Below are 25,243 nucleotides of genomic sequence, written 5' to 3' on the forward strand. Positions count from 1 at the left end.
CTCATGTATAAGTGGAAGATAAACAATAGCTGCACTGAACATAAAGATGAAAAGAATAGGTACTGGGGACTCCAGAAGTGGGAAGGAGAAGAGGGCAAATATGGGTTGAAACATTGCCTGTTGGTCACAATATTCAATACTGATGGTTACACTGGAACCCCAGTTTCCACATTACACAGTATATCCGTGTAACATACAATGTACTTCCTAAGTCTAAAATTTTAAAAAGTTTTTAAAAAACTCAGTAAAAAGACAAACACATTTTTAAATCAGAAAATCATTTGAATATATATTTCTCCAAAGAAGATATACAAATTACCAATAAGTAAATGAAATAATGCTCAACATCATTAGTAGGGAAATGTACATCAAAACCCCAATAAGACACCACTTCATGCACACTAGGACGGCTATCATCAGAAAAGATAGCAAACAACCAAGTTCAGCAAGGATGCCAGGTGAAAAGGCAAAATGATATGCCATTATAAATAATACTTAAGCAATTCCTCAAATGGTTAAAATAGATTTATCACATAAATGTTGACAGTAATATTATTTTTAACAGTCACAAAGTGCCAATGACCCAAACTAACTGATCCATCCATCAACTGATGAATGGATTAAAAAAATTGGTCATGATTTATACAATGAAATGCCATCCAGCCATATAAAAAATAATATAAAGTGACATATACCGCAACATGGGCAAACCTTTAACATATTATGTTAAACATAAGAGGCCAGTCACAAAGACCATACATTGTATGATTCAATTTATATGAAATGTGCAGAATTGGCATCTACAGGAATTGGACTGTTGCTGCTTAGAAGTGGAGAAGAAAATGAGGAAAAGGGAGAATGGTACTTGACTCCCAGTGGTTACAAAATATCTTCTCTGTGGGGTGATGAAATGTTTTGAAAATTAGATGTGATTTTTTTGAATAGAGTAAAAGCCATTGAACTGTGTACTTAAAATGTGTGAATTGTATAGTATGTGAATGATATCTCAACAAAGCATTTTTTTAAAAAAATAAAAAGCCTTTAGAATTGAGAAATAAGTGACATTATTAGTTTTTATTATCTCAGGTAGAAACACATTTATTTTACAGATAAATAGAGGGCAAGTAATTCATTATTTTTTGACAGTGTTTACTGTTTAAGTATAGAAAAGATCTAAACTACATAATAAATATGAAGTACCTGTACTTACACAGAATACTTCCCCCTACATTGTATACTTGTTAAGAGTACGTATTCTTAACAAGTACACACAGAATTACAAAAACTGACTATATGCCAGGTCTTGATGACATATTAATACATTTCAAATAATTCAAACTATATTCTCTAGCTGGGAAGAAATTAAAGTAGATGTAAATAACAAAAGGTGAGAGAATACCCAACTAAGAGAAAATTAAGAAATGCATTTCTAAATTATCACAGAGTCAATGAAGAAATCACAATAGAAATTGGATTATATTATGAAATGAATATAAATACAACATAAAAATTATGAGATGCATCTGAAGCAGTGGCTTAGAGGGAAAATTACACTATTAAATGTATAGATTAGAAAAGGCTTAAAATCAATAACATAAGCCTCCACTTTAAAAGACTAGAAGAAAAAGAGAACATAAAACTATTAGCATAAATTAAGGTAATAGAAATGTAAAGAGGCCCCATCTACAACAGAAAAAGACTTGTCCCAGACAAGTAAAAAACATGAACTGTTATTTAAACAGAATAATAAAATGAACAAATTCTTAAAACACAGAAGATAAATTACTATTATCATGATTGAAAAGGGAGATACTCATATGATGATAAATTCTATAGGTGTTTAAAAGTGGGTGGGGCCAATAGGGCAGACTAGAAGCAACTCGTGTGTGCCACTGTCCTGGAGAGGAAACAAAAGGGCTGATGAACACGAATGCTGCAGGCTGATCATATGAGAAACCACATTGGGATCCATCAGGGCAGCAGAACATAGAGAACACAAAGGAGTAAAGCTGGGCACCAGCCTGTCTGGGCTCAGCCCACAGCCAGGAGAACCTCTCCAACACTGGAAAGGGTGAGTGAGAGTCCCCAGAGGGATTTACACTCTCCACAGAGACCTGTGCAAGACTGGGAACAGGAGAATCACCCTGTCCCCCACCCTGTACCTTCCCCAACTATACTTCTAGACTGAGGCAGGGCGCCACCCAGACGTTTTCCAAGGGCAACTTCTGAGTCAAAGAGGACTGACACAAGTGTTGGGTCCTGGACCAGGGCAGCACCAGTGCCACAAACCCAACAGAGGTTGCAGTCAGTTACAGTGCCAGGGAGCAGTAACATTGCTCCACCACTGTGTGCCAGCCACAGCTCAGTGGCAGCTTCCAGCCCAGCAGTTCTACTTTGGTTCAAATGTGGTCAGCCCACCCTCCCACCCCCACCCCTGGTAGCCAGCTGGACAATGCTTGCTAGAGCATCCAGCCTAGTGGTCCCACTTTTGTGTGAACTCAGCTGGGGGTTGTAGCCTCCTGTTGTCACATGAAACATCCAGACCACAGAGCATGAGACCTAACAGCCCTAGTCACTGGTAGCTAGGCAGGTGATGCCTGCTACAGCCTCTGGCCCAGTGGCCCCACTGTTGTGTGAGGTCAGCTGGAGAATGCAGCTTCCAGTTGTCATAGGAAACATCTGGATGGCAGAGCAAGAGACGCCACCTACCACCACTGGTATCCAGGTGGGCAACACTTGCTACAGCTTCTAGCCCAGCAGCCTTGCTTCTGTGTGAGCTTGGAAAGAGAATGCAGCTTCCTATTGTTCTGGGAAACACCTGAATAGTAGGGTGCACGATCCTATACCCATGTCAATCATAGCCAGGCAGGCAACACCTGCTAGGTTTTCCAGCCCAGTGGCCCTATGTTTGCCTGAATGTGTTGAGGGGCACAGCCTCCCGTTGCTCTGGAAAAACCTGAAAGGCAGGGCTGTCAAACCCACCAATCCCCAGCCACCCATAGCCAGACGGGCAATACCCAGAAAGAGTTTCCATCCCAAAAGTCCCACTTCCACCTGAACTCTGTGAGTGGACACAACCCCATCTTTCCCCCAGGAAGCACACAAACAGCAGACTACAGGCAAGGACACAGCTAGCGGGCCAACTGAAGCCCCAGCCTGAGGGAGCCCCATGGACCAGAACCCCCAACAAAAGAAATGCAGACAGGAAGGCAGTAATTGGAGGGGGCTCCTCCAAGACCCAGGAGTAGACTAGAATAGAATGCAGTCAACCAAACCCACCTAATACCATAATCAAACCCCCAAGGCCTAAGGGCATTAAAGAAGAAGAAAGCAAAACAATCCATAAAAGGACAGCAAATTCAAAGATTAAAAGAACATACAACCACAAAGATGAAAAAGAAACTGCACAAGAACTCTGATAATCCAAAAAGCCAGAGTGCCTTCTTTTCTCCAAACAACCACACTAACTCTACGGTAAGTGTTCTTAACTGGGCTGAGATGGCTGAAATTACAGAAATAGAATTCAGAATATGAATATGAATGAAGATCATTGAGATTCAGGAGACTGCTGAAACCCAATGCTAGGAAGCTAATAATCACAGTAATCACAGGAGCTGACAGAAAAAAATAGCCAGTATAGAGAAGAACTAACCAGCCTGATACAGCAAAACAAAAAACAAAAAAACAAACCAACCTAAAAAAATTTTATAATACTATCACAAGTATTAACAGCAGAACAATGAAAGAATCTGAGAGCTTGAAGACTGGCTTTCTCAAATACAACAGTCAGACAAGAATACAGAAAAAAGAATGAAAAAGGAATGAACAAAACCTCCATGAAATATGGGATTATGTAAAGAGGCCCAATCTACAACTCATTGGCATCCCTGAAAGACACGAAGAGAAAGGAGGCCATTTAGAAAACATTTTTCATGGTATCATCCATGAGAACTTCCCCATCCTAGCTAGAAAGGATGATATTTAAATTCAGGAAATGTAGGGAATCCCTGCAAGATACTTCACAAAATCATCCCCAAGACATAATCATCAGATACTCCAAGGTTGAAATGAAAGAAAAAATGTAAAAGGCAGCTAGGGAATAAAGGGGAGGTCACTTACAAGGGGAACCCTATCAGACTGACAGAAGTCCTCTCAGCATAAACCCTACAAGCCAGAAGAGATTGGGACCTATATTCAACATTCATAAAGAAAAAAATTCCAACCATGAATTTCATATCCAGTCAAACTAAGCATCATAAATGAAGGAGAAATAAGATCCTTTTCAGACAGGCAAATGCTGAGAGAATCTGTTAAACATCAGACCTGCTTTACAAGAGCTCATGAAAGAAGCATGAAATATGGAAAGGAAAGACCATTACCAGGCACTACAAAAACACATGTTTAAGTATACACACCAGTGACACTATAAAGCCACCACAAAAACAAGTCTGCATACCAACCAGCTAACAATGAATAGCAGGATCAAATCCATACATATCAATAAGAAACTTGAATGTAAATAGGCTAGGTGCCCCCATTAAAAGGCACAGGGTGGCTGCCAGCTGGATAAAGAAACAGGACCCAATAGTATGCTGTCTTCAAGAGATCCATCTCATATGCAATGTCATCAATAGGCTTAGAATAAAGGGATGAAGAAAAATCTACCAAGCAAATGGAAAACAGAAAAAAAGCAGAGCTTGCAATCCTAATTTCAGACAAAAGAGAGTTTAAAGCAACGAACATAGAAGAAGACAAAGAAGAGCATTACATATCGGTAAAGGGCTCAATTCAACAAGAAGACCTAAATTAATGTATATCAAGCACAAGTGCACCCAGATTCATAAAGCAAATTTCTAGTCCTTCAAAGAGACTTAGACTCTTGTAGAATAATAGTGCAAGACTTCAATACCCCACTGACAGTATTAGACAGATCACTGAGTCAGAAAATTAACAACGAGATTCAGGACCCGAGCTCAACACATGACCAAATGGATCTAATAGACATCTACATAACTTTCCACCCAAAAGCAACAGAATATACATTCTTTTCAATGCCACATGGTACACATTGTAAGATCAGCCATGCAATCAGACATAAGACAATAGCAAATTCAAAAACACCAAAACCATACCAACCACACTCTTGGACCACAGTACAATAAAAACAGAAATCAAACCCAAGAGAATCGAACCATACAAATACATGGAAATTAAACAACCTTCTCTAGAACAACCCAGGTTATTAAATTAAGGCAGTGTGATGGTTAATGTTAAGTGTCAACTTGAATGGATTGAAGGATCCTGAGTATTGTTTCTGGGAGTTACCAGAAGAGATAAACATTAGAGTTGGTGGACTGGGAGAGAAAGACCCATCCTCAGGAAGACTCACCAACAATGTGGGTGAGTATCATCCAATCGGATACCAGCGTGGCTTAGGAAAACCAGGCAGATGAAGGTGGAAGAACCTGATGTGCTGAATCTTCCAGCCCTCATCTTTCTCCCGTGCTAGATGCTTCCTGCCCTCAAACATCACACTCTAAGTTCTTTGACTTTTGGACTCTTGGACATACACCAGTGGTTTGCCATGGGCTCTTGGGCCTTTCACCACAGACTGAAGCCTGCACTATTGGCTTCCCTACTTTTGAGATTTTGGGACTCAGAATGAGCCACTACTGGCTTCCTTGCTCCTCAACTTGCAGACAGCCTTTCACAGGATACCTTGTGATCACGTGAGTCAACTCTCCTTAATAAACTCCCTTTCATGTATACATATATTCTATTAGTCTGTCCCTCTAGAGAACCCAGACTAATACAGTCAGGAATTAAGAAGTTATTTGAAACTAATGAGGACAAAGAAGCAGCATATCAGAATTTCTGGGACACAGCAGAGGCAGTGTTAAGAGGGAAATGTATAGCACCAAATGCCTGCGTCAAAAAGTTAGAAAAATATCAAACAAACAACATAACATCACAATTAGAAGAACCAGAGGAGCAAGAACAAACAAACTCCAAAACTAGCAGAAGACAAGGAATAACCAAAATCAGAGATGAACTGATTGAAAAAGAGACATAAAAAAACCGTACAAAAGATAAATCTAAAAATTGGTTTCTTGAAAAAATTAATAAGATAGCCATCTAGACAAATAAGCAAGAAAAGAGAGCATATTCAAATAAACACAGTAAGAAATGACAAAGAGAATATTACCACTACTCCATATAAATACAAATAACCATCAGAGACTACTATGAACACCTCTATGTACACAGACTAGAAAATCTATAAGAAATGGATAAATTCCTGGACATAACACATCCTTCCAAGACTAAACAAAGAAGAAATTGACTCTGTGAACAGATAAATAACAAACTTTGAAACTGAATCCATAATCGATAGCCTACCAACCAAAAAGAGCCAAGAATCAGATTCACAGCCAAATTCTAACAGTTGTTCAAAGAAGAGTTGGTACCATTCTTACTAAAACTATTCCCCAATTCCTCAACTCATTCTATGGGGCCATCACTATCCTGACACCAAAATCTGGAAGAAACACCACCATGACAAAAAAACTTCCACCCAATATCCTTGATGAACATAGATGCAAAAATTCTCAACCAAATACTAGCAAAATGAATCCAGTAGCATATCAAAAACCTAAGCCACCACAATCAAGTAGACTTTATCCCTGGGTTAAAGGTTAGTTAACCTTTATGCAAGGTTAGTTCCACATATGCAAATCGATACATGTGACTCATCCTATAAATAGAACTAAAGACAAAAACCATATGATTATATGAACAAATACAGAATAGATTTTTGATAAAATTCAACAACCCTTCATGCTAAAAATCCTAAAGAAACTTGGCATTGAAGGAACATGCTTCAAAACAGTAAAAACCATCAATAACAAACGCAAAGCTAAACACAATGAATGAACAAAAGCTGGAAGCATTCTGCTTGAAAACCAACATAAGAAAAGAATGCTGTCTCTCACCACTCCTATTCAATATAGTATTTTGTCCTGGCCAGAGCAACCAGGAAAGAGAAATAAATAAAAGGCATTCAACTAGTAAAAGAAGAAGTAAAACTATCCCTTTATGTATATGACACAATTCCATATTTTAAAAGTCCCATGGTCTTGGCCCCAAAGCTCCTTGAGCTGATAAGCAACTTCAGTAAAGTTTTAAGATACAAAATCAATGTACAAAAATCAGTAGCATTCCTATTCACTAACAGCACCCAAGCCAAGAGCCAAATCAGGAACACAATCCCATTGACAACTGCCACAAAAAGAATAAAATACCTAGAAGTACAGCTAAACAGAGAGGTGAAAGATCTCTACAACAAGAATTACAAAACTGCTCAAAAAATCAGAGATGACACCCAAAAATAAAAGAAAATTCCATGCTCAATGACCATACAGCTCAATGCAATTTACAGATTCAGTGCTATTCCTATCAAACTACCAATGACATTCTTCAAGTAATTAGAAAAATCTATTCTAAAATTCATATGGAACAACAACAACAAAAAAGAGCCTGAATACCCAAGGCAATCCTAAGCAAAAAGGTAAAAGCTGGAGGAATCACATTACCCAACCTCAAACCATACTACAAGGCTAGAGTAACCAAAACAGCATGGTACTGGTACAAAAGTAGACACATAAGCCAACAGAACAGAAGAGAGAGACAAGAAATAAAGCCACTCACCTACAGCCATCTGATATTTGACAAAGCTGACAAAAACAAGCAATGAGGAAAGGAGTCCCTACTCAATAAATGGTGCTGGAATACTGGCTGGCTGAAGATTGAAACTGGACAACATCCTTAGACCATATGCAAAAATCAACTAAAGACTGATTAAAGACCTAAATGTAAACCCCATAACTGTAAAAACTCTGGAAGATAACCTAGATAATACCATTTTGGACATAGGAACTGGCAAAAATTTCTTAATGGAAAATGTCCAAAGCAATTGCAACAAACGCAAAAATGGCAAATGGGGCCTAATTATATGAAAGACATTTGAAACTGTTAACAGAGTAAACAGACAACTTACAGAATGGAAGAAAACGTTTGTAAACCATACATCTGTCAAAGATCTAACATCTAGGATCTACAGGAAACTTAAATACATAAGCAAAAAATGAACAATGGCATTAAAAAGTGGTCAAAGGACATGAACAGACAACTTTTCAGAAGAAGGTATACAATGCACCAACAAGCATATGAAAAAATGTACAATATCACTAATCATTAGAGAAAATCAAATCGAAACAACAAGAAGATAGCATCACATATCAGTCACAATGGCTATCATTAAAAAGTCAAAAAATAGCAGATTACGTCTGTATTTCCAGCACTTTGGGAAGCCAAGGCAGGCTGATCACTTGAGGTCAGGAGTTTGAGACCAGCCTTGCCAACATGGTGAAACCTCATCTCTACTAAAGATACAAAAATTAGCTGGGCGTGGCAGCAGCCGCCTGTAATCCCAGCTACTTGGGAGGCTGAGGCTGGAGAATCGCTTGAATCCAGGAGGTGGAGGTTGCAGTGAGCTGAGATTGCATCATTGCACTCCAGCCTGGGCAACAGAGTAACACTCTGTCTCAAAAAAAAAAAAAAAAAAAAAAAGCCTAACTAAAGGCATAAAGACTATAGAAAAAAATGTCATTACCTAGCAACAAGAACTCAAGAATACTGATCTCATGAGAGCTTTCCTTGGGAATCTACTAGAGTTTCAGGCAACCAAAACGTTGAGGAAGACATTGACATTAATAGTGAATGAACATTAAATATTTACAGGCAGTGCTAACTCTAAATAAAGAATATTATGGAAAGTGTACAGTACACAAAAGTGGAGGGGAAAAATGTGAAATGTGTATGAAAAATTTTTTAAACTGTTTGCAACAATCATATCTTTGATGACAGTTTGCTATTTTCTCCTGAAAATATTTTATTCACCATCAATGAGGATTTGGGTTATATCCTAATTCTACCGTCTCTGGTACTCTTGAGATCTGGGAATCTTGGTATGAGAAAAAAGAAAATACAGGTAAAATATAAGAAGTTAAGGAAATAACCTGTGGTCCGAATTTTGAATTTCAATATATAAGGTATTTTCTGCTTAAAAGCACATCTCTCCTACTTGTGTCCATTGAAAAGACCTAAAACAAATGGCCAATCCTACAACACTAAGCATTACTAGTGTACATATTTCAGTTTTTAAATATAACTTCCCATTAAAACAAACCAGTGTCTTATAATAATGGCTGATTTGACTTTTGTGTGATGAAATGTACAAGATGAGTCTGGGACTATTAAAGCCTATTTTGGCCACATAAAAAGACTTGCAAGGGCCGGGCACAGTGGCTCACACCTGTAATCCCAGCACTTTGAGAGGCAGAGGTGGGTGGATCACCTGAGGTTGGGAGTTGGAGACCAGCCTGGCCAACATGCAAAAACCTTGTCTCTACTAAAAATACAAAGTTAGCCCGGCGTGGTGGCACATTCCTGTAATCCTTGCTGCTTGGGAGGCTGAGGCAGGAGAATCGCTTGAACCCGGGAGGCGGAGATTGTGGTGAGCCGAGATTAAGCCATTGCACTCCAGCCTGGGCAACGAGAGCAAAACTCCATCTCAAAAACAAATAAACAACAACAACAAAAAGACTTGCAAGACATAAAGACATGAAGAGTTTCCCACTGGCCAAAGTCGAGCTTATTTGAGTACCAATAGTAACTGAAATACAACCAAACACATCAAGGATGTTCCAATCCATGAGTTCACAATGATCTTAAAAAAAAAAAAAAAAAGAAAAGAAAACTAACTGGTTGCCTTTGGAGAATGTTAAAGAACAAATTATGAACACTAGAAAATAAAGGGATGAATGAACAATGCCATTAGGTAACAAAACAGATGAAGCAGACAGGGAGGAGGAGGAGAACAGATAAGAAAATTGAATATTTTTGTAACTCCTATTTAATGCATCTTGGCATCAGATTTGCCACAGAGAGAAAAAGTAGGGAAGGAAAGAATATGAATCAGATATTAAGTGCCTGCCAATGAAAGACACAATATGACTTCTGAACTAAAAACTGAACTTGAGTCTCTAGATCCCAATTTAAAGATACCAATTTTGAGAAAAACTGCAGATAACAATGGAACATGCTTATACCACAGAAGTTGTATCAGCAAAATCTTATGGAAAAATTCTACAAGAATACAAATACAAAAGCAGGGGTTAGCAAACATTGTTAAGTCAGAAGGGGAATAAATAAAATTAACATATTCATTTATATTAAACTTTAATAAGAATACTTGTTTTAATCTTTAAAGTTACCATCAAATGAATAGAAAAAAATTATCCCTAGTTAATAATGGTAGAAAAATTAAATAACAATATAACTTAACCCAAAAGAGGAGAAAAGGAAATACTACAGAACAGGTAGTGCAAATAGAAAACAGTAAATTTATACCCAAATATATCAGTAGGAACATAAAGAACAGACTTGTACTAAAATTAAAACACCATGATATCCACAATGTATAAAAAAGTCAATATATGCTATGAAAAACCCCTGTTAAATAAACAAAAATGTTAAAAGTGTAGATATGAAAGAATACATTCCTCGCAAAATAGTAACCACATAAAGCTATTTTAGTGCTCACTTTGGCAGTACATATACTAACATTGGAATGATACAGAGAAGATTAGCATGGCCCCTGCACAAGGATGACACACAAATTTATGAAGTGTTCCACATTTTTCAGACAAGCAAATGTTGAGGGAATTCATTACCACCAGACCTACCTTATAAGAGCTCCGGGAGGAAGCACTAAATATGGAAAGGAAAGACAATTAGCAGCTATTACAAAAACATACTGAATGAAGTACACAGACCAGTGACTCTATAAAGGACCACATAGTCTGCAAACTAACATTATGATGTTACATAATGTCAGGATCAGATACACAAATATAAATACTAACCTTAAATGTAAATGGGCTACATGCCACAATTAAAGGACAGATTGGCAAGCTGGATAAAGAACCAAGACTTGTTGGTATGCTGTCTTCAAAAGACCCAAGAGACATTCAGTGACACACATAGGCTTAAAATAAAGGGACAGAGAAAAATCTACTCAGCAAATGGAAAACAGAAAAAAGCAGGGATCACAATCCTAGTTTAAAACAAAACAGACTTGAAACCAACAAAGATCAAAGAAGACAAGAAGGGCATTACATAATAGTAAAGGGGCCAATTCAACAAGAAAAGCTACCCATCCTAAATACATATAGACCCAACACGGGAGCAATCAGATTTATAAAGCAAGTTCTTAGAGACCTTCAAAAAGAGATGTAGACTCTCACACAGTAATAGTAAGAGGCTTTGACACCCCACTGACAATATTAGACAGATCAAGACAGAAAATCAACAAAGATATTCAGGACTTGAACTCACTTCTGAATCAAGTGGACTCAATAGGTATCTACAGAACTCTCCACCTAAAAACAACAGAATATACATTCTTCTCATCACCACCTGGCACATACTCTAAAACAGATCACATACATGGAAGTAAAACATTCATCAGCAAATGCAAAAGAACTGAAATCATAACAATCAGTCTCTCAGACCACAGCACAACCAAATTACAAAACAAGAAATTCATTCAAAAAGGTACAATTACATAGAAACTGAACAAACTGTTCCTGAATGACTTTTGGGTAAATAATAAAATTAAAGCAGAAATCAAGAAGTTCTTTGAAACTAATGAGAACAAAGATACAACATATCAGAATCACGGGGACACAGCTAAGGCAATGTTAATAAGTAAATTTATAGAAATAGATGTCCACATCAAAAAGTTAGAAAGTTCTCAAATTTAAAAACAATATAACATCACAACTAAAAGAAGTAGACAGCCAAGAGCAAACAATTCCCCAAACAGGCAGAAAACAACAAATAAACAAAATCAGAGCTGAACTGAAGGTGATTGACATGAAAACCATTCAAAAGATCAACAAATCCAGGAGCTGGCTTTTTGAAAAATTAATAAAATAGACTGCTAGTTAGACTAATAAAAAAGAAAAGACAGATCAGATACAATCCTAGAAACAACAAAGGGGACATTACCACCAACCTTACAGAAATAAAAACAACCATTAGACAATATTATGAACACTTCCATGTATATAAACTTGAAAATTAAGAAGAAATAGATAAATTCTTAGACATATACACCCTTCCAAGACTGAACAGGAAGAAACTGGATCCCAGAACAGACCAATAACAAGTTCTGAAATGGAGGAATTAATAAATAGCCTACTAAAAACAACAACAACAAAACAACTCAGGACCAGATGGATTCACAGCTGAATTTACCAGATGTACAAAGGAGATGGTACTATCCCTACTGAAACCATTTCACAAATTTGAGGAGGAGGAACTGCTCTCTGTTGGGAGGAGGTCTTGACGTGTGTGTGATGCAGTATATGTTGTTTGCTGAGAGGCAATGGCAAGGAACACCGAGCCATCTCTAGGCAGGAAACTGCTGGAATAAGCAAGCAGTATGTACTGGTCCTGCACTAGTTAAACCAGCTCCCAAAACACAGGATATTTGACCTTGTCCTCATTGCTGACTCGCAAAGAATGTTCTTTAGCTTATTTCTATCTTAGCAGTGAACAGGCACTACCTGCCTGTTTAGTCTATCTTTATTCTATGAAGAAACACTGAGCACTTGCTTATTAAAAAATCATCACTTGTTCACAAAGAATAAATACGTGGGTCAGAGTCTGCTCTGGGCTGTCAGCTAGAAAATGCTGGCAGATCCCTGACAGTCCCACTCTGATCCCACTTTTGCACTCTATCTTTGTTTCTGTTTCTTAATTCCTTCAGTGCCGCCTGGATTGGGGTTTCTACGACTGAGTTGGTCTCGGCAGCTCTCTAACTCATTGTAGGAGGCCACAGCCTCACCTGATATCAAAACCTGGAAGAGACACAACAAAAAAAAGAAAACTTCAGGCCAATATGCTTGATGAACATCAAGGCAAAATACTGGAAAACTTAATCCAGCAGCTCATCAAAAAGCGTAGCCGCCACTATCAAGCAGGCTTTATCCCTAAGGTGCAAGGTTGGTTCAACGTAACACAAATCAAAAAACGCGATTCATCACATAAACAGAACTACAAACAAAAACCACATGATTATCTCAATAGATGCAGAAAAGGCTTTTGATAAAATTCAAACTTCTTCCTATTAAAACTCTCAACTAAATATTGAAGGAACATACCTCAAAATAAAAAGCATATATGACAAACCGACAGTCAACATCATACTGAATGGGCAAAAGCTGGAAGCATTCCCCTTGAAAACCAGCACAAGACAAGGATGCCCTCTCCCACCACTCTTAATGGGCCCGCCTTGAGGGTAGAGAGTAGAAGGAGGGAGAGGGGCAGAAAAAATAATTATTGGGTACTAGGTTTAGTACCTAGGTCACAAAATAATCTGTATAACAAAACCTCTTGATAGGATTTTACCTATATAACAAACCTGCACAGGGATACCTCAAACACAGAAAAAAAGGTAAAAAAAAAAAAAAAAAAAAAAAAAATCCTTATGGGCAAAGACTTTGATTTCATGAAAATATCCTGAGTGCTCTGCACAGTGCCAGGTACATAGCATGCAGACACTGGGTGAAAATTCTCAATAAATGCTTTATGAATGAATACAGTCAGAAAGATAACACTAATTTTAAGGGCTTGTGCTCAAGTTGCTTTTAACATAAAACATTTAAAAATATGGACAGTAGTGTCCAGTGTAAATCAACATGAACAAATTTACTTACTTCCATTCAAGGAAGTCAAGCCAGGTTAAACATAAAAATTAAAGTAATTAAAGAAGTGGTATTTCTGAATAGGAAAGAATTTGCTTACATATGTATATTTTTTCTTGTGTTAAAGGCATTAGAAAGCTGCTTAAGCATTGTTAGTAATGCCAAGATTCCTGAGGTCACTTCAGAGAGGTGAGCTAATGGTCTGCATCTGTTTGTTTGTTTTTTCCCTGGAGACATCTGTGGATTCTGAGTATACAACAAAATGTCAAGAATCCATGCTTCTTTTAACCACAGGTCCACTGCTGCAGGACAGAGAATCCAGCAGGTTTTTGGCAGTCTCACTATGCTAGACGGACAAAATTAATGATATGAGAGACCAAAATTCACTGAGACACAATGGATGCAAAACTGAGCAGAATGTTCCCTCAAGACACTTGCAGAATGTCTGAAATTATGCAGAGTGAGGGGACAAAAAGCTAAGCAGAAAGCCTCTGAAAGGCAGAAGGGAGTTTTATCCGTCTTGCTGGAGAAGGTTAAGAATCAATACACAGTAACTTTGAGAGGGAAGGGACCTAGAATCACACCAACTCAATTAAAGGTACAAAGGGTTTAAGAACTCAGTAACTTTGTAACTCTTTTATTTTGGAATATTTATATTTACATAAAAGTTGCAAAGACAGTATAGAGAGTTCCTATACACAGAAACTTCACCCTTCACTGAGGTTTTCTTATTGTTAACATAGAACCATGGTGCATCTGGCAAAACTAAGAGATTAACATTGGTACAAAACTATTTTATAAAGGGACAACTTAATTTGGATTTCACCAGTCTTTCCAATAATGTGCTTGTTCTGTTCCAGGATCCAATAGAGAATATCACGTTACATTTAGTCATCATTTCTCCTTAGTTTCCTCCATCCAATCTGTGACAAGTTTTATAGTCCTTTCTTGTTACTCATGACTGACAACAAGGTATTGTACTGATCAGGTATTCTGAACAAAGTCCTTCGATTTGGTTTTCTCTGATGTTTTCTCACATCTAGACTACAGTTATGGCTTTGGCAGAACAATATCACAGAGAAATACCCTTCACATCACATGACATCAAAGGATACATGATATCAACCTGAGTAATCACTGATGATGTTAACTTTATTACTTTTTTAAGGTGGTGTCTGCCACATTTTAAAACCATCTTTGCAAAATTTTAACACTGAGAAAAATCTATTATTATTCACTCCATTTTGCTTCTAACTTCACAAGCTAACTGCCTTTGTTTATCCCTACACATAGGCCAAGCTCATACTGGAAGGAATTTAGTTGAAAGTTTAAATTTAAAGTAAGGAAGATAAAAATTTTGTAAAACAAAGGCCAAAGGTTATAATTATGGTAGGGGTATGAACTTCGCTAAAAAAAAAAAAAAAAAGCATGGTTAAACAATAATCCATAATCACTTGCTTAGCTTGCTTTTCTGTGGTGCTTAGCACCTCAGATAACTACAGGTTTTAAGATTTATCATTTTCCAGCTGCTCCTGTACGTAACATCACTATTGTGAAACCTAAGGAACTTTGAGATATTTTTCAGATTTAGCATTTTGGCAAACCAAGAGATGCCACCTGGACTTGTGATCCATACCAAGGAACTGACTCAACTAGTCCTGCAACCCCTCCCTGGAACTACCTCAGCTACAGGAAGACAGTCTCAACACTCCTGTGACTTCATCCCTAGCTAATCAATTGTCTCAGTTCTTCAGTCCCCTGACCACCAAAGCATCCTTAAAAACACTAGCCTCTGAATTCTCAGAGGCAGATGTGGGAAATATCTCCCATCTCCTCACTGACTGGCCCTGTGATTATTAAATACTTTCTGTACTGCAACTCCTGCTTTTCTCAGTGTACTAGCTTTTGCGGGCAGTGGAAGAACCTATTGGGTGATTTCAGTAACTCTACCAAAGTTACTATTTGTCCTTTCCATCCACTACTCATTAGAAACAAGTCACCAAGTCCAGTATCACTCCAGTACTCACACAAGGGGACAGAAAGTAAGCTCCACTTCCTGTAGGGGGGAACAATATTCATAATCACTTATTTAGAATTCTGTAATGAAGATTTGTCCATTCTCATTCATTGTTTCACTTATATCAGTATGGACTCTTGGATATTTATTTTATTCTTTGAATTATCATCCAACACTACTGCTTTGTATAATATTATTCCAACACTGACCACCAGAGGCTCATTTAGTTGTCTTCTGTGTCCGGTTGACATGCTCCTTCTCTCTCTCTATCACCTTTTTTGAGCAGTTCTTAATGTTCTACACTACAAGATGTTCCATGTTAATCTTGTATTTTTCCTACCCCAGCCCCAGAAATAGCCATTGTTACAAGAGCGCTGGCAACTTTTATTTGAAAAAAGTTTTTTAGAAACCAAGATCTGGGATCTGGGTGTGCTCAATGCTATTGTCACTGCTTCTGCCCTTTTGAAGGACAGAGGTAAGAAATATGTATGTATACTAACTCAGGTATACATTCATATCCATATTTATTTCTGAACCAATCTATTTGTATATATTTTTAAATAAACATGAATTAAAACTTATGTCAAACTCTAACCCAACATCACAGGGTTCATTCTAGCCTTCATCCTCCTGCGTTCTTTTTCTGACAGTGAGAAATCTACTGTCTTTATCTACAGTTTATTTACTTATTGGTTCAACCCTAATACATGTGTAAAATATTTTCAGAATTGATAATTCATATCCCTGTATGAAACACATTTATCTACTAGAGCAGGGGTTATCAAACTACAGATCACAGGGCAAAACTGGCCCTTTGCCTATTTTAGTATACGAGCTAAGAGTAGTGGCCGGGCACGGTGGCTCAAGCCTGTAATCCCAGCACTTTGGGAGGCCGAGGCGGGTGGATCACGAGGTCAAGAGATCGAGACCATCCTGGTCAACACGGTGAAACCCCGTCTCTACTAAAAATACAAAAACATTAGCTGGGCATGGTGGCGCGTGCCTGTAATCCCAGCTACTGAGGAGGTTGAGGCAGGAGAATTGCCAGAACCCAGGAGGCGGAGGTTGCGGTGAGCCGAGATCGCGCCATTGCACTCCAGCCTGGGTAACAAGAGTGAAACTCCGTCTCCATCGTGTTGACCAGGATGGTCTAAAAGGTATTTACATTTGTAAAGGACTATAAAAATAGAATATAAAAATTAATGAAAATTGCAAGAAATTCACATTTTAGTGCACAATGATAAAGTTTTCTTGGTACACAGAAATGCTCATTTGTTTACATATTGTATATGATTGCTTTCTTGCTATAACCACACAGCTATGTAGTTGTCACAGGGATCCTATGACTCAAAAAGTAAAAACTATTTAACATCTATCTTACTGGCTACAGAAAAATTTGCTGACCCCTGAACCAGAATATAGTGATTATGTAGTTCTTTTTGTCTTAGCCTTACTGTATGCATTTAAAACATCATATTTCAGTTATTCAGGTCAGTTGATTTAAACATGTCTTACATTTTAATATTGTTATATTCATTAATCATGATAGTCATTATGTCCTTGGATGACACAACATCATGCTTGATTTTTTCTTTTAATTTTCATATAGCAAAGTTAACTCTGATGTACATTTCTATGAGTTTTGACAAACACATAGTTATGTACTGATCACTCCCATACCAATAACAACAGTTCCTTAAACCTCAAAATTTCCCTGTTAGGCTGGTCTCTTTTGTAGTCAACATCTTCTGACCCCCTCCTCAGTTCAATAATGTCATATAAATAAATTCATACATGTAGCTTTGGGGATCTGGCTTCTTTCATTTAGCAAGCTATATTTAAGATTCATCATGTTGTGTGAATTAATGGATCATTCTTTTTTATTGTTGAGTATTCCACTGAGGATAGATGTACCTTAGTTTGTTCACCATCTGCCAGTAAATGACATCTTTGTTGTCTCCAGTTTTTGGCAACCATAAAGTTTCTATAAATATTTGTGTGCAGATTTTTGTGTGAACATAAATTTTCAATTCATTTGGATAAAGATCTAGGAGTGGGATTGCCAGGTCATATGATAAGCATACATTTAACTTTATTAAAAACTGTCTTCTATAGTGGCCATACCATTGGTATTCCCACCAGCATCAAATGGCATTCCTGTTGCTCCATGTCCTTGTCAGCATAATATTGTTCTTGTTTTTATTTAATGATTCTAATAGGTGTATGGTGGTATCTCATTATAGTTTTGTTTGAGGTGGAGTCTCACTCTGTCACCCAGGCTGAAGGGCAGTGGTGTGGTCTCTGCTCACGTTTGCAACTTCCACCTCCCAAGTTCAAGCCATTCTCTGCCTCAGCCTCCCAAGCAGGTGGGACTACAAGTGCCCACCACCACGCCTGGCTAATTTTTTTTTTTTCTATTTTTAGTAGAGACGGGGTTTCACCATATAGGCCAGGCTGGACTCGAACTTCTGACCTTGGGATCTCCCCACCTCAGCCTCCCAAAGTGCTGGGATTACCAGGCATGAGCCACCATGCCCAGCCTCTCATTATGGTTTTAATTTGCATTTCCATGATGAATTGAGCATGTTTTAATGTGTCTTTTTGGTGAAATGCCTGTTCAGATGTTTTGCCCATTATTTAATTTGGTTATTTATTTTGTTTTTGTTAAGTCTGGATAGTCGTTTTGTGCTTTTTTTTTCCCTAACTCTAGATACAAGTCCTAATTCATATATATGATTTTAAAATATTTTCATCCAACTTGTGACCTTTCTTTTCTCTTAATAGTGACTTTCACAGAACAAATGAGATAAAATTTATAAATATTTTTAACTTTATGGATGTTGTACTTGCTATCATATCTAAAAACTCATTGCCAAACTTAAATTACACAGATTTTCTACCATGGTTTTTCTCTAGAAGTTTTACAGTTTTACATTGAAGGTCTATGATCTATTTTGAATTACATGCCAAGGGGCTTTAAAAAAAAAATCCACAACCATTTGTTTAAAAGATAACAAAAACAAAGTCAACATTTAATTGGCTTTATATTTTTGTCTAAATCAGTTGACAGTATTTATGTGCGTCTATTTCTAGAATCTCTATTCTATTCCTTTGACATATGTGATCTTCATTACTGTGCTTTACTGTAAAAATCTTAAAATTAGGCAGTGAGTCCTCCAACTTCATTAGTTTTCAGATTGTTTTGATGTTTCAAGTTCCTTTGCCTTTCATACGTTGTTAAATAAGCTTGTAAACATCTACTAAAAAACATGTGTTGGAATTTTGATTAAGATTGTATCAATTCTCGATATCAAATTGAGATTCAAATATTGAATCCTCCCATTCATGAATGTGTTATGTCAACTCTATTTTCTCTTTTCCTTGATTTCTTTCAAGAGTGTTTTCTAGTTCTCAGCATACAGAAAGTTCAGAATTTTAGCTAATCACTTAAATTACTGTTTCTATTGTAAATGGTATAGATTTTCTAACTTGAAATTTCAATTGCTGGTATATAGAAAAAAATGACTTTCATTCTTTTTGTGACCTTGCTCAACTCACTATTTCTAGGAGCTTGTCTGCAGATGCTTTAGAGTTTTCTATATAAATAATCATATCTACGGCAAATACAGTTGTTTCTGCCTTTCGAATCTTTATGATGTTCATTCTTCTTGTCATATTACATTGCCTAAGATTCTCAGTATGATGCTAAAGGAAACAATGCCTTGTTTCTGAACTTTGGGGAAAAGCATTCAGTCTTTCACCAGTAAGTATAATGTTAGCTATAGATTGTCAATAGATGCTCAAAGGAAGTTTACTTCTACTACCACTTTACTAAGAGTTTTTATCATGAATGGAGTTTAATTTTATTGAATGCTTTTTCTGTGTCTGCTGAAACTACATAGAAAGAATATGCTTTTTCTTAATCAGTTAAAAGGATGAGTTTACTGTGCATTTCTGGAATAAGTCCACTTGATTATGATGTATTTTCATTTTTAAATACAGATGGATTTAATTTGCTACTATGTTGTTGGGAATTTTTGTATATAGATTCAGGAGGGCCATTAGTCTGCATTTTTCTTTACTTGTAATATTGTTGTCTGGTTATAGCATTACAGTAAATATTGACTTCATACAATGACTTGGAAAGTTTTCCTTCTTCTATTTTCAGGGATGTACAAGACTGGTATTGAGTTTATAAAACAAAATTAAGAGAACCAGAAAGTAAAACAGACAAATCCATAGTCATGAGACTTGAACCTTTCTTGCAATGTGACCCCTAGCTACCACTATGCGGAAAAAAAATAACTCCAAATGGTTCATATATTTAAATGTTAAAGAAAAAAAGACTTTAGAATAAAACATAGGAGAGATTCTTGAAGTAGATAAAAATTATAAAAATACTAATCAAAAAGGAAAAATGATCAATTGTATCCATTGGAATAACTACTTTTAATCAAAATATACCATTAAGAGTCAAAAGATAAGGCACAGAGTAGGAAAAGAAAATTGCAAAACATATCTAAGAACTCAGCTAAAAATGAAAAATAGACAATCCAGTAGAAAAATGAACAAATAACCTGAACACAAAAGAGGATATCCAAAAGGCGAATAACATCCACTTGTCATTGGAAACAGCAACTTAAAACTATTATGTGATAAATTACATTTCACTTATCAAAATGCCAAATGAAAACACATACAAGCACAGACACGCATGTACACAAACACACAAGCAGTCAATCAAAGGAGTGGTGAAGGTGGGAAACAAGTAGAACTCTTCCACATTGGTAATGGGAATTTAACTGTTATAGCCATGTGCAACATTCTTTGATAGCATCTACTAAAGCTGAGTGTACACATTCCCTCTGATTAATTCCACCAGTAGATACATACCAAATAAAATGTATGTAATGTCACCCAAGATATGTGCATACTGCTCACAGCAGCTCTATAATATCCCAAAACCAAAACAAACCAAATGCCCATCAATGGAGGAATGAATAAATAAATGGTAGCATTTTCATACAGTAAAATGTATTGTATGAACACATTTTATTCATAGCAACAAGAATGAACTACTGGTATACTGCTATGTAAAACAAGATGTCTAAATTGCAAAAATGCTTGAATTGAAAAACCAAAGAGAAACATGAATAAAAAAGTAGACACTGTAGACTTTATAAAAATGTAGACATTTTTATAAAGTTCAAAACGTGCAATATTATATTTTGCTGTTAGAAGATAAATAATTATAGACATTAGATAATGTTTATACTTGGAATGGCAGTAGCTGGCAGGAAACAAGAGAGGCTTCTGCAGAACTGTTTCATTTCTTGATCTGGTAGGTAGTTTACATGAGACAAATTTTGTAATTTATCAAGCTGTTACTTATTATTTGTGCATTTTCCATATGTATACTTTAAAAAGAAGTTTAATTTTAAAAACAGCAGGTACACAGAAAGTTAAAACTCTAAAAACTGATCCCAAGGTCATATAAGCCCCTTATATCCCAAAGACTAATCTTAGTATCAAACACACATTGATGCTAAAGACTGCTTTTTAAACTAATGAATGAAACAAGCGATCAAAAACAAAAAAGTACAGTCATTATTTCCCAGCTGTCATGGATATGAATGTTTATCTGCTTTTTCTCAAAAAAATATCCTCATATAGATTTTCTCTAATATTAAACCTGACAAACCCAACCTGCTCTTTTCCTCTTTTATTCAACTAACATACAAATTAACTGAGAAGTTTCTTCAAACTACATACCTCTCACTACCCCCTCATGCTGCCATTTAGAATTAAATCTGTTTGCAGCAGATGAAATTGCTTTATATTGGGCCACAAAACAAGAGTTCTCATATTATGAAGGCTGTGAAATAATTATCATCATGTCACTATGTAATGAAGCTTTATAAGATAATTATCACTAATGTTGTTTATAGTTCAGATGGTCTATGTCAAACATTTTGCATAATGATTTACGTTGACCAGGAATTAGATATGTTGCTTTGGGCAAAACCCACTGACTTCCATCAAATGGAGCTTTCTTTTTTTTTCTTCCCTGTGACTAAATATTGTAAGCATTTTTTTTTTAATATCGTAAGCTTTAAGTATCTTTGGTGGTTTTCTTAACCTTCAAGAGAAAACTTTAGAAACTAACATATAAATGTCTTGGATGAGCCTGATGTGATTTCAAGACATTTTTTACCCGGTCATGGATCTCATCGCAGTTTGAAGGTGAACACCAATCAGAATGAAACCTGTAGGCATAAAATAAGTTTTATTTTATTACTAAAATCAGGTACTGATTTTAGGCTATACTATCAAGTTTTCACAGTATGTTCAACAAATAGTCTTAATAAAGGTTGGCATACATTTGGGAGAACATAACTATATATCTGACCATTTTAATAACTTCCACACATAATTATTTGGAGCTATAATTAAAGATACAAATTTTCACATTAAAACAATAATTCTATGTACAATGCCTTTACATATACTTCCTATTCTCTAGTAATCATACCCTCAAACTATGTGAAAAAAATTCCTTTTTGCAGAGAAAAAAATACCGAATTTTATTAAATGAAACAAAATGTGTGTAATAGATTAAAATATTTACAATTTAATCATGCTCCTATTTTTTCAGAATACAGAGCAACACAGAAGTTAAATGGTTTCTTTTCAACATAGATGATATCATCTCTCTAGTCTCAGCTATGGGTAAATGCATCTAAAAAAATGAAAAATATGACTTTATTATTAGTGTCTGGGGGTTGAAATTAAAGATGTGAAAGAAGAAACAAAGCATTCCTTTCTCTTTTATATGCCCTTCTCAATTTCAAAACTGACATTAGTATAGGTAAACAACTTTATTTCATATAATAAAAATTTCTATCTAATTTTATAATGCATACATATAAAGTATTATTAATAATTCCTTTATAAAGAAATAGTTAAAACGTTGATATGTTGTTTACATCTTTGCAATTTTTCCCTCCCCTAACTTTTATTTTTTTTGAGATGAGTCTCACTCTGTCACCCAGGAGTGGTGCAATGGCGTGTCTTGGCTCACTGCAAACTCCACCTCCCAGGTTCAAGTGATTCTCCTGCCTCAGCCTCCTGAGTAGCTGGGATTACAGGGGCCCGCCACCACACCTGGCTAATTTTTGTACTTTTAGTAGAGATGGGTTTCACCATGTTGGTCAAGCTGGTCTCAAACTCCTGACCTCATGATCTGCCCTCCTTGGCCTCCCAAAGTGCTGGGATTACAGGCATGAGCCCAGTTGATTCTTAAAAGCTAAAATATCATATATTTACACAAAGTATAAACTACTAAACAGGATGTTTTACATAATGTATGTTAAATAACTCAATGAATTATCATTTATCTAAATTTTAATATCCTGTATAGGTAAACGCAAGTCCTATTGCACCTATAAAAAATATATTAGCAGACTGTGTTATTTGCAATATATATAGCACATCTTGGAAATCTGAGATCCAATTATGCAGCTCCAAGGATCCACTGGATCTCTTCAATACTACTATTAAAGAATCCACTAGTCTGTGCTGTAGTATAAGGAATGCTTGCTTGCCAATCTAACTTCATTTATAAAAATCAAAACTTTAAGCATGATTCAAAAGAATATCATCTCCTTTATAAGATTTGCTAGTATTTCTTGGTCTAATTTTAGAATAACTCAACACCTCACACAAATTTTAAGTTATAATATTAATATTTATATACTGAGAAGAAAACTGCTTCTGAAATATAACACTTATAACCAAAATTGAAACAATTTTATGTTGTGCTAACTTTATTGGAGGATTTTTTTTAAATGGGCACAAAGTAAAAACCACCTTCACTATAAATAAAGAAATTCATTTGATTAGAGCAACTGCGAAAGTTTCTAAAAATCTGTTTGTTTATATACATGATTAAGCGGTCGGCATTTTACTGCAATCTTAGAGAAAACATTTAATTTCAGTGAATATTTACACAGATAAAATCCTATAACTGTATGTTCTCTCACACAGTGTCCACGCAAAACTTCCAATTTTGCCCGGAACATACAATCTACATTTATATCGGTTTCAATTGTTTACTGATTTCAATAGATTCTATAAGCACCCTACAAGTATACTGCCTAGTGACCTAGAAAAAGCCATTTCAGAGAATGTCTTATATTTAAATATGTGGTACTGAGTATTGAAAAGAATAAAATGTTTTTGTTCCCAGTAATATGTCTTAGACATTTTATCTTCCTTTAGAGACTTACCTATTTAGAAAATACACTCAAATCAAAGGTGCTCTGCTTTAGTGAAAGTAAAAAAGTTTATCTATCATGCCTGCCCCAGAGAGTACACCAATAAAATGTTAATTTATTTAGATAAACTCAAAACTAAAATGCTATAATATTCTTTTATTTTAAAATTACCTAACCTTCCTAAAGTTATAGATAAAATAGGTGACGTTTAACATTAGAATTACTCATTTTCTCCTAGCAAAGAACTTACTACATCTATCATCCTGAGTGAAAATAATGTGTAAATGCCACCACTATCTACTCTAAGCCCTTGCCCACACTGAAATATGAATAAAGGGACAACTAACTTTAGCTATCATCAATAAAAAATTTTTCAATATAGCCTCAATGAAGAATTTATCAATCTGGAAAGGACTGAAATCAAAAGCTGGAACAGAATTGCATACAAAGATAAAGTAACACAGAACTGAAATTAATACAGTATTAGAGTGGTAAGTTTACAATCAGAAAGTTCTGCAAAATATGTGAAAAGATAGAAAAATAAAAGTATAAAAACATATCCAAGGAAATACAGACTTAAAAAAATTCTGAAAAATGTATGGATATGACGAAGAACCTAATCAACAAAATCGCAAGAGATGAATTCTAAAAATTGATAAAAAGCAGCACCAACTGTACCTCTAAACATCTGGACAGATGATGAAATCAAGGAAAGTCCCCTGATATTCAAATGTAAGTTACCAACTTCTGCAGAAAAACCTCTCTTCCAGAATTTCTCCTGAACTTTTGATGTTTTTTTTTTGTTGTTGTTGTTGTAGTTTGTATATGTGTGCACCTATGCTAATGATTCCGTTATCCCCTCCCCACCCCCACAGACATGATTCTAAGAGACCAGAAGCAACCTTAATCAAAATTCCATATCTCAGGATTGGGGTCTATAATATGCCTCCACATAATATTTTGAATGCTTGCAAAGCTAACAAGAAAACAGACAAACCTATATGTTTAGATTTGTTTTAGCACAGCATCCAAACTAACATACAGTTGTTAAAATCATCAGTTTTTAGTTAAATTTTTGATATATTCTCCACAGTTAATTAAATCTTTGTTAATTATAT

At 35.9% G+C, this 25,243-nt stretch overlaps 1 protein-coding gene and 1 non-coding gene across 6 annotated transcripts in view; one reads left to right on the forward strand and one right to left on the reverse strand.

Annotated features, from left to right (window-relative positions):
* The window catches only part of SPATA6 (spermatogenesis associated 6), a 158,457-nt gene that overhangs the window by 34,070 nt on the left and 99,144 nt on the right, over window positions 1-25,243 (reverse strand). For 3 of the 5 annotated variants that reach the window (XM_032247520.1, XM_032247522.1, XM_032247524.1), the window contains one exon: window positions 22,016-22,115. The exons of 1 other annotated variant lie outside the window; for it this stretch is intronic. In XM_032247520.1, the coding sequence (XP_032103411.1) occupies window positions 22,016-22,115 (100 nt within the window). The remainder of the gene's footprint in view (window positions 1-22,015; window positions 22,116-25,243) is intronic. One more of the 5 variants, XM_032247521.1, reaches the window with a different exon arrangement.
* Window positions 10,656-10,762, forward strand: LOC116529671. The gene has a single exon (XR_004259599.1). It is a non-coding gene; the product is annotated as a U6 spliceosomal RNA (small nuclear RNA).

Source organism: Sapajus apella, unplaced genomic scaffold, assembly GCF_009761245.1.
Source record: "Sapajus apella isolate SASKATOON/1434 unplaced genomic scaffold, GSC_monkey_1.0 scaffold62, whole genome shotgun sequence".
Classification (NCBI taxonomy): domain Eukaryota; kingdom Metazoa; phylum Chordata; class Mammalia; order Primates; family Cebidae; genus Sapajus; species Sapajus apella.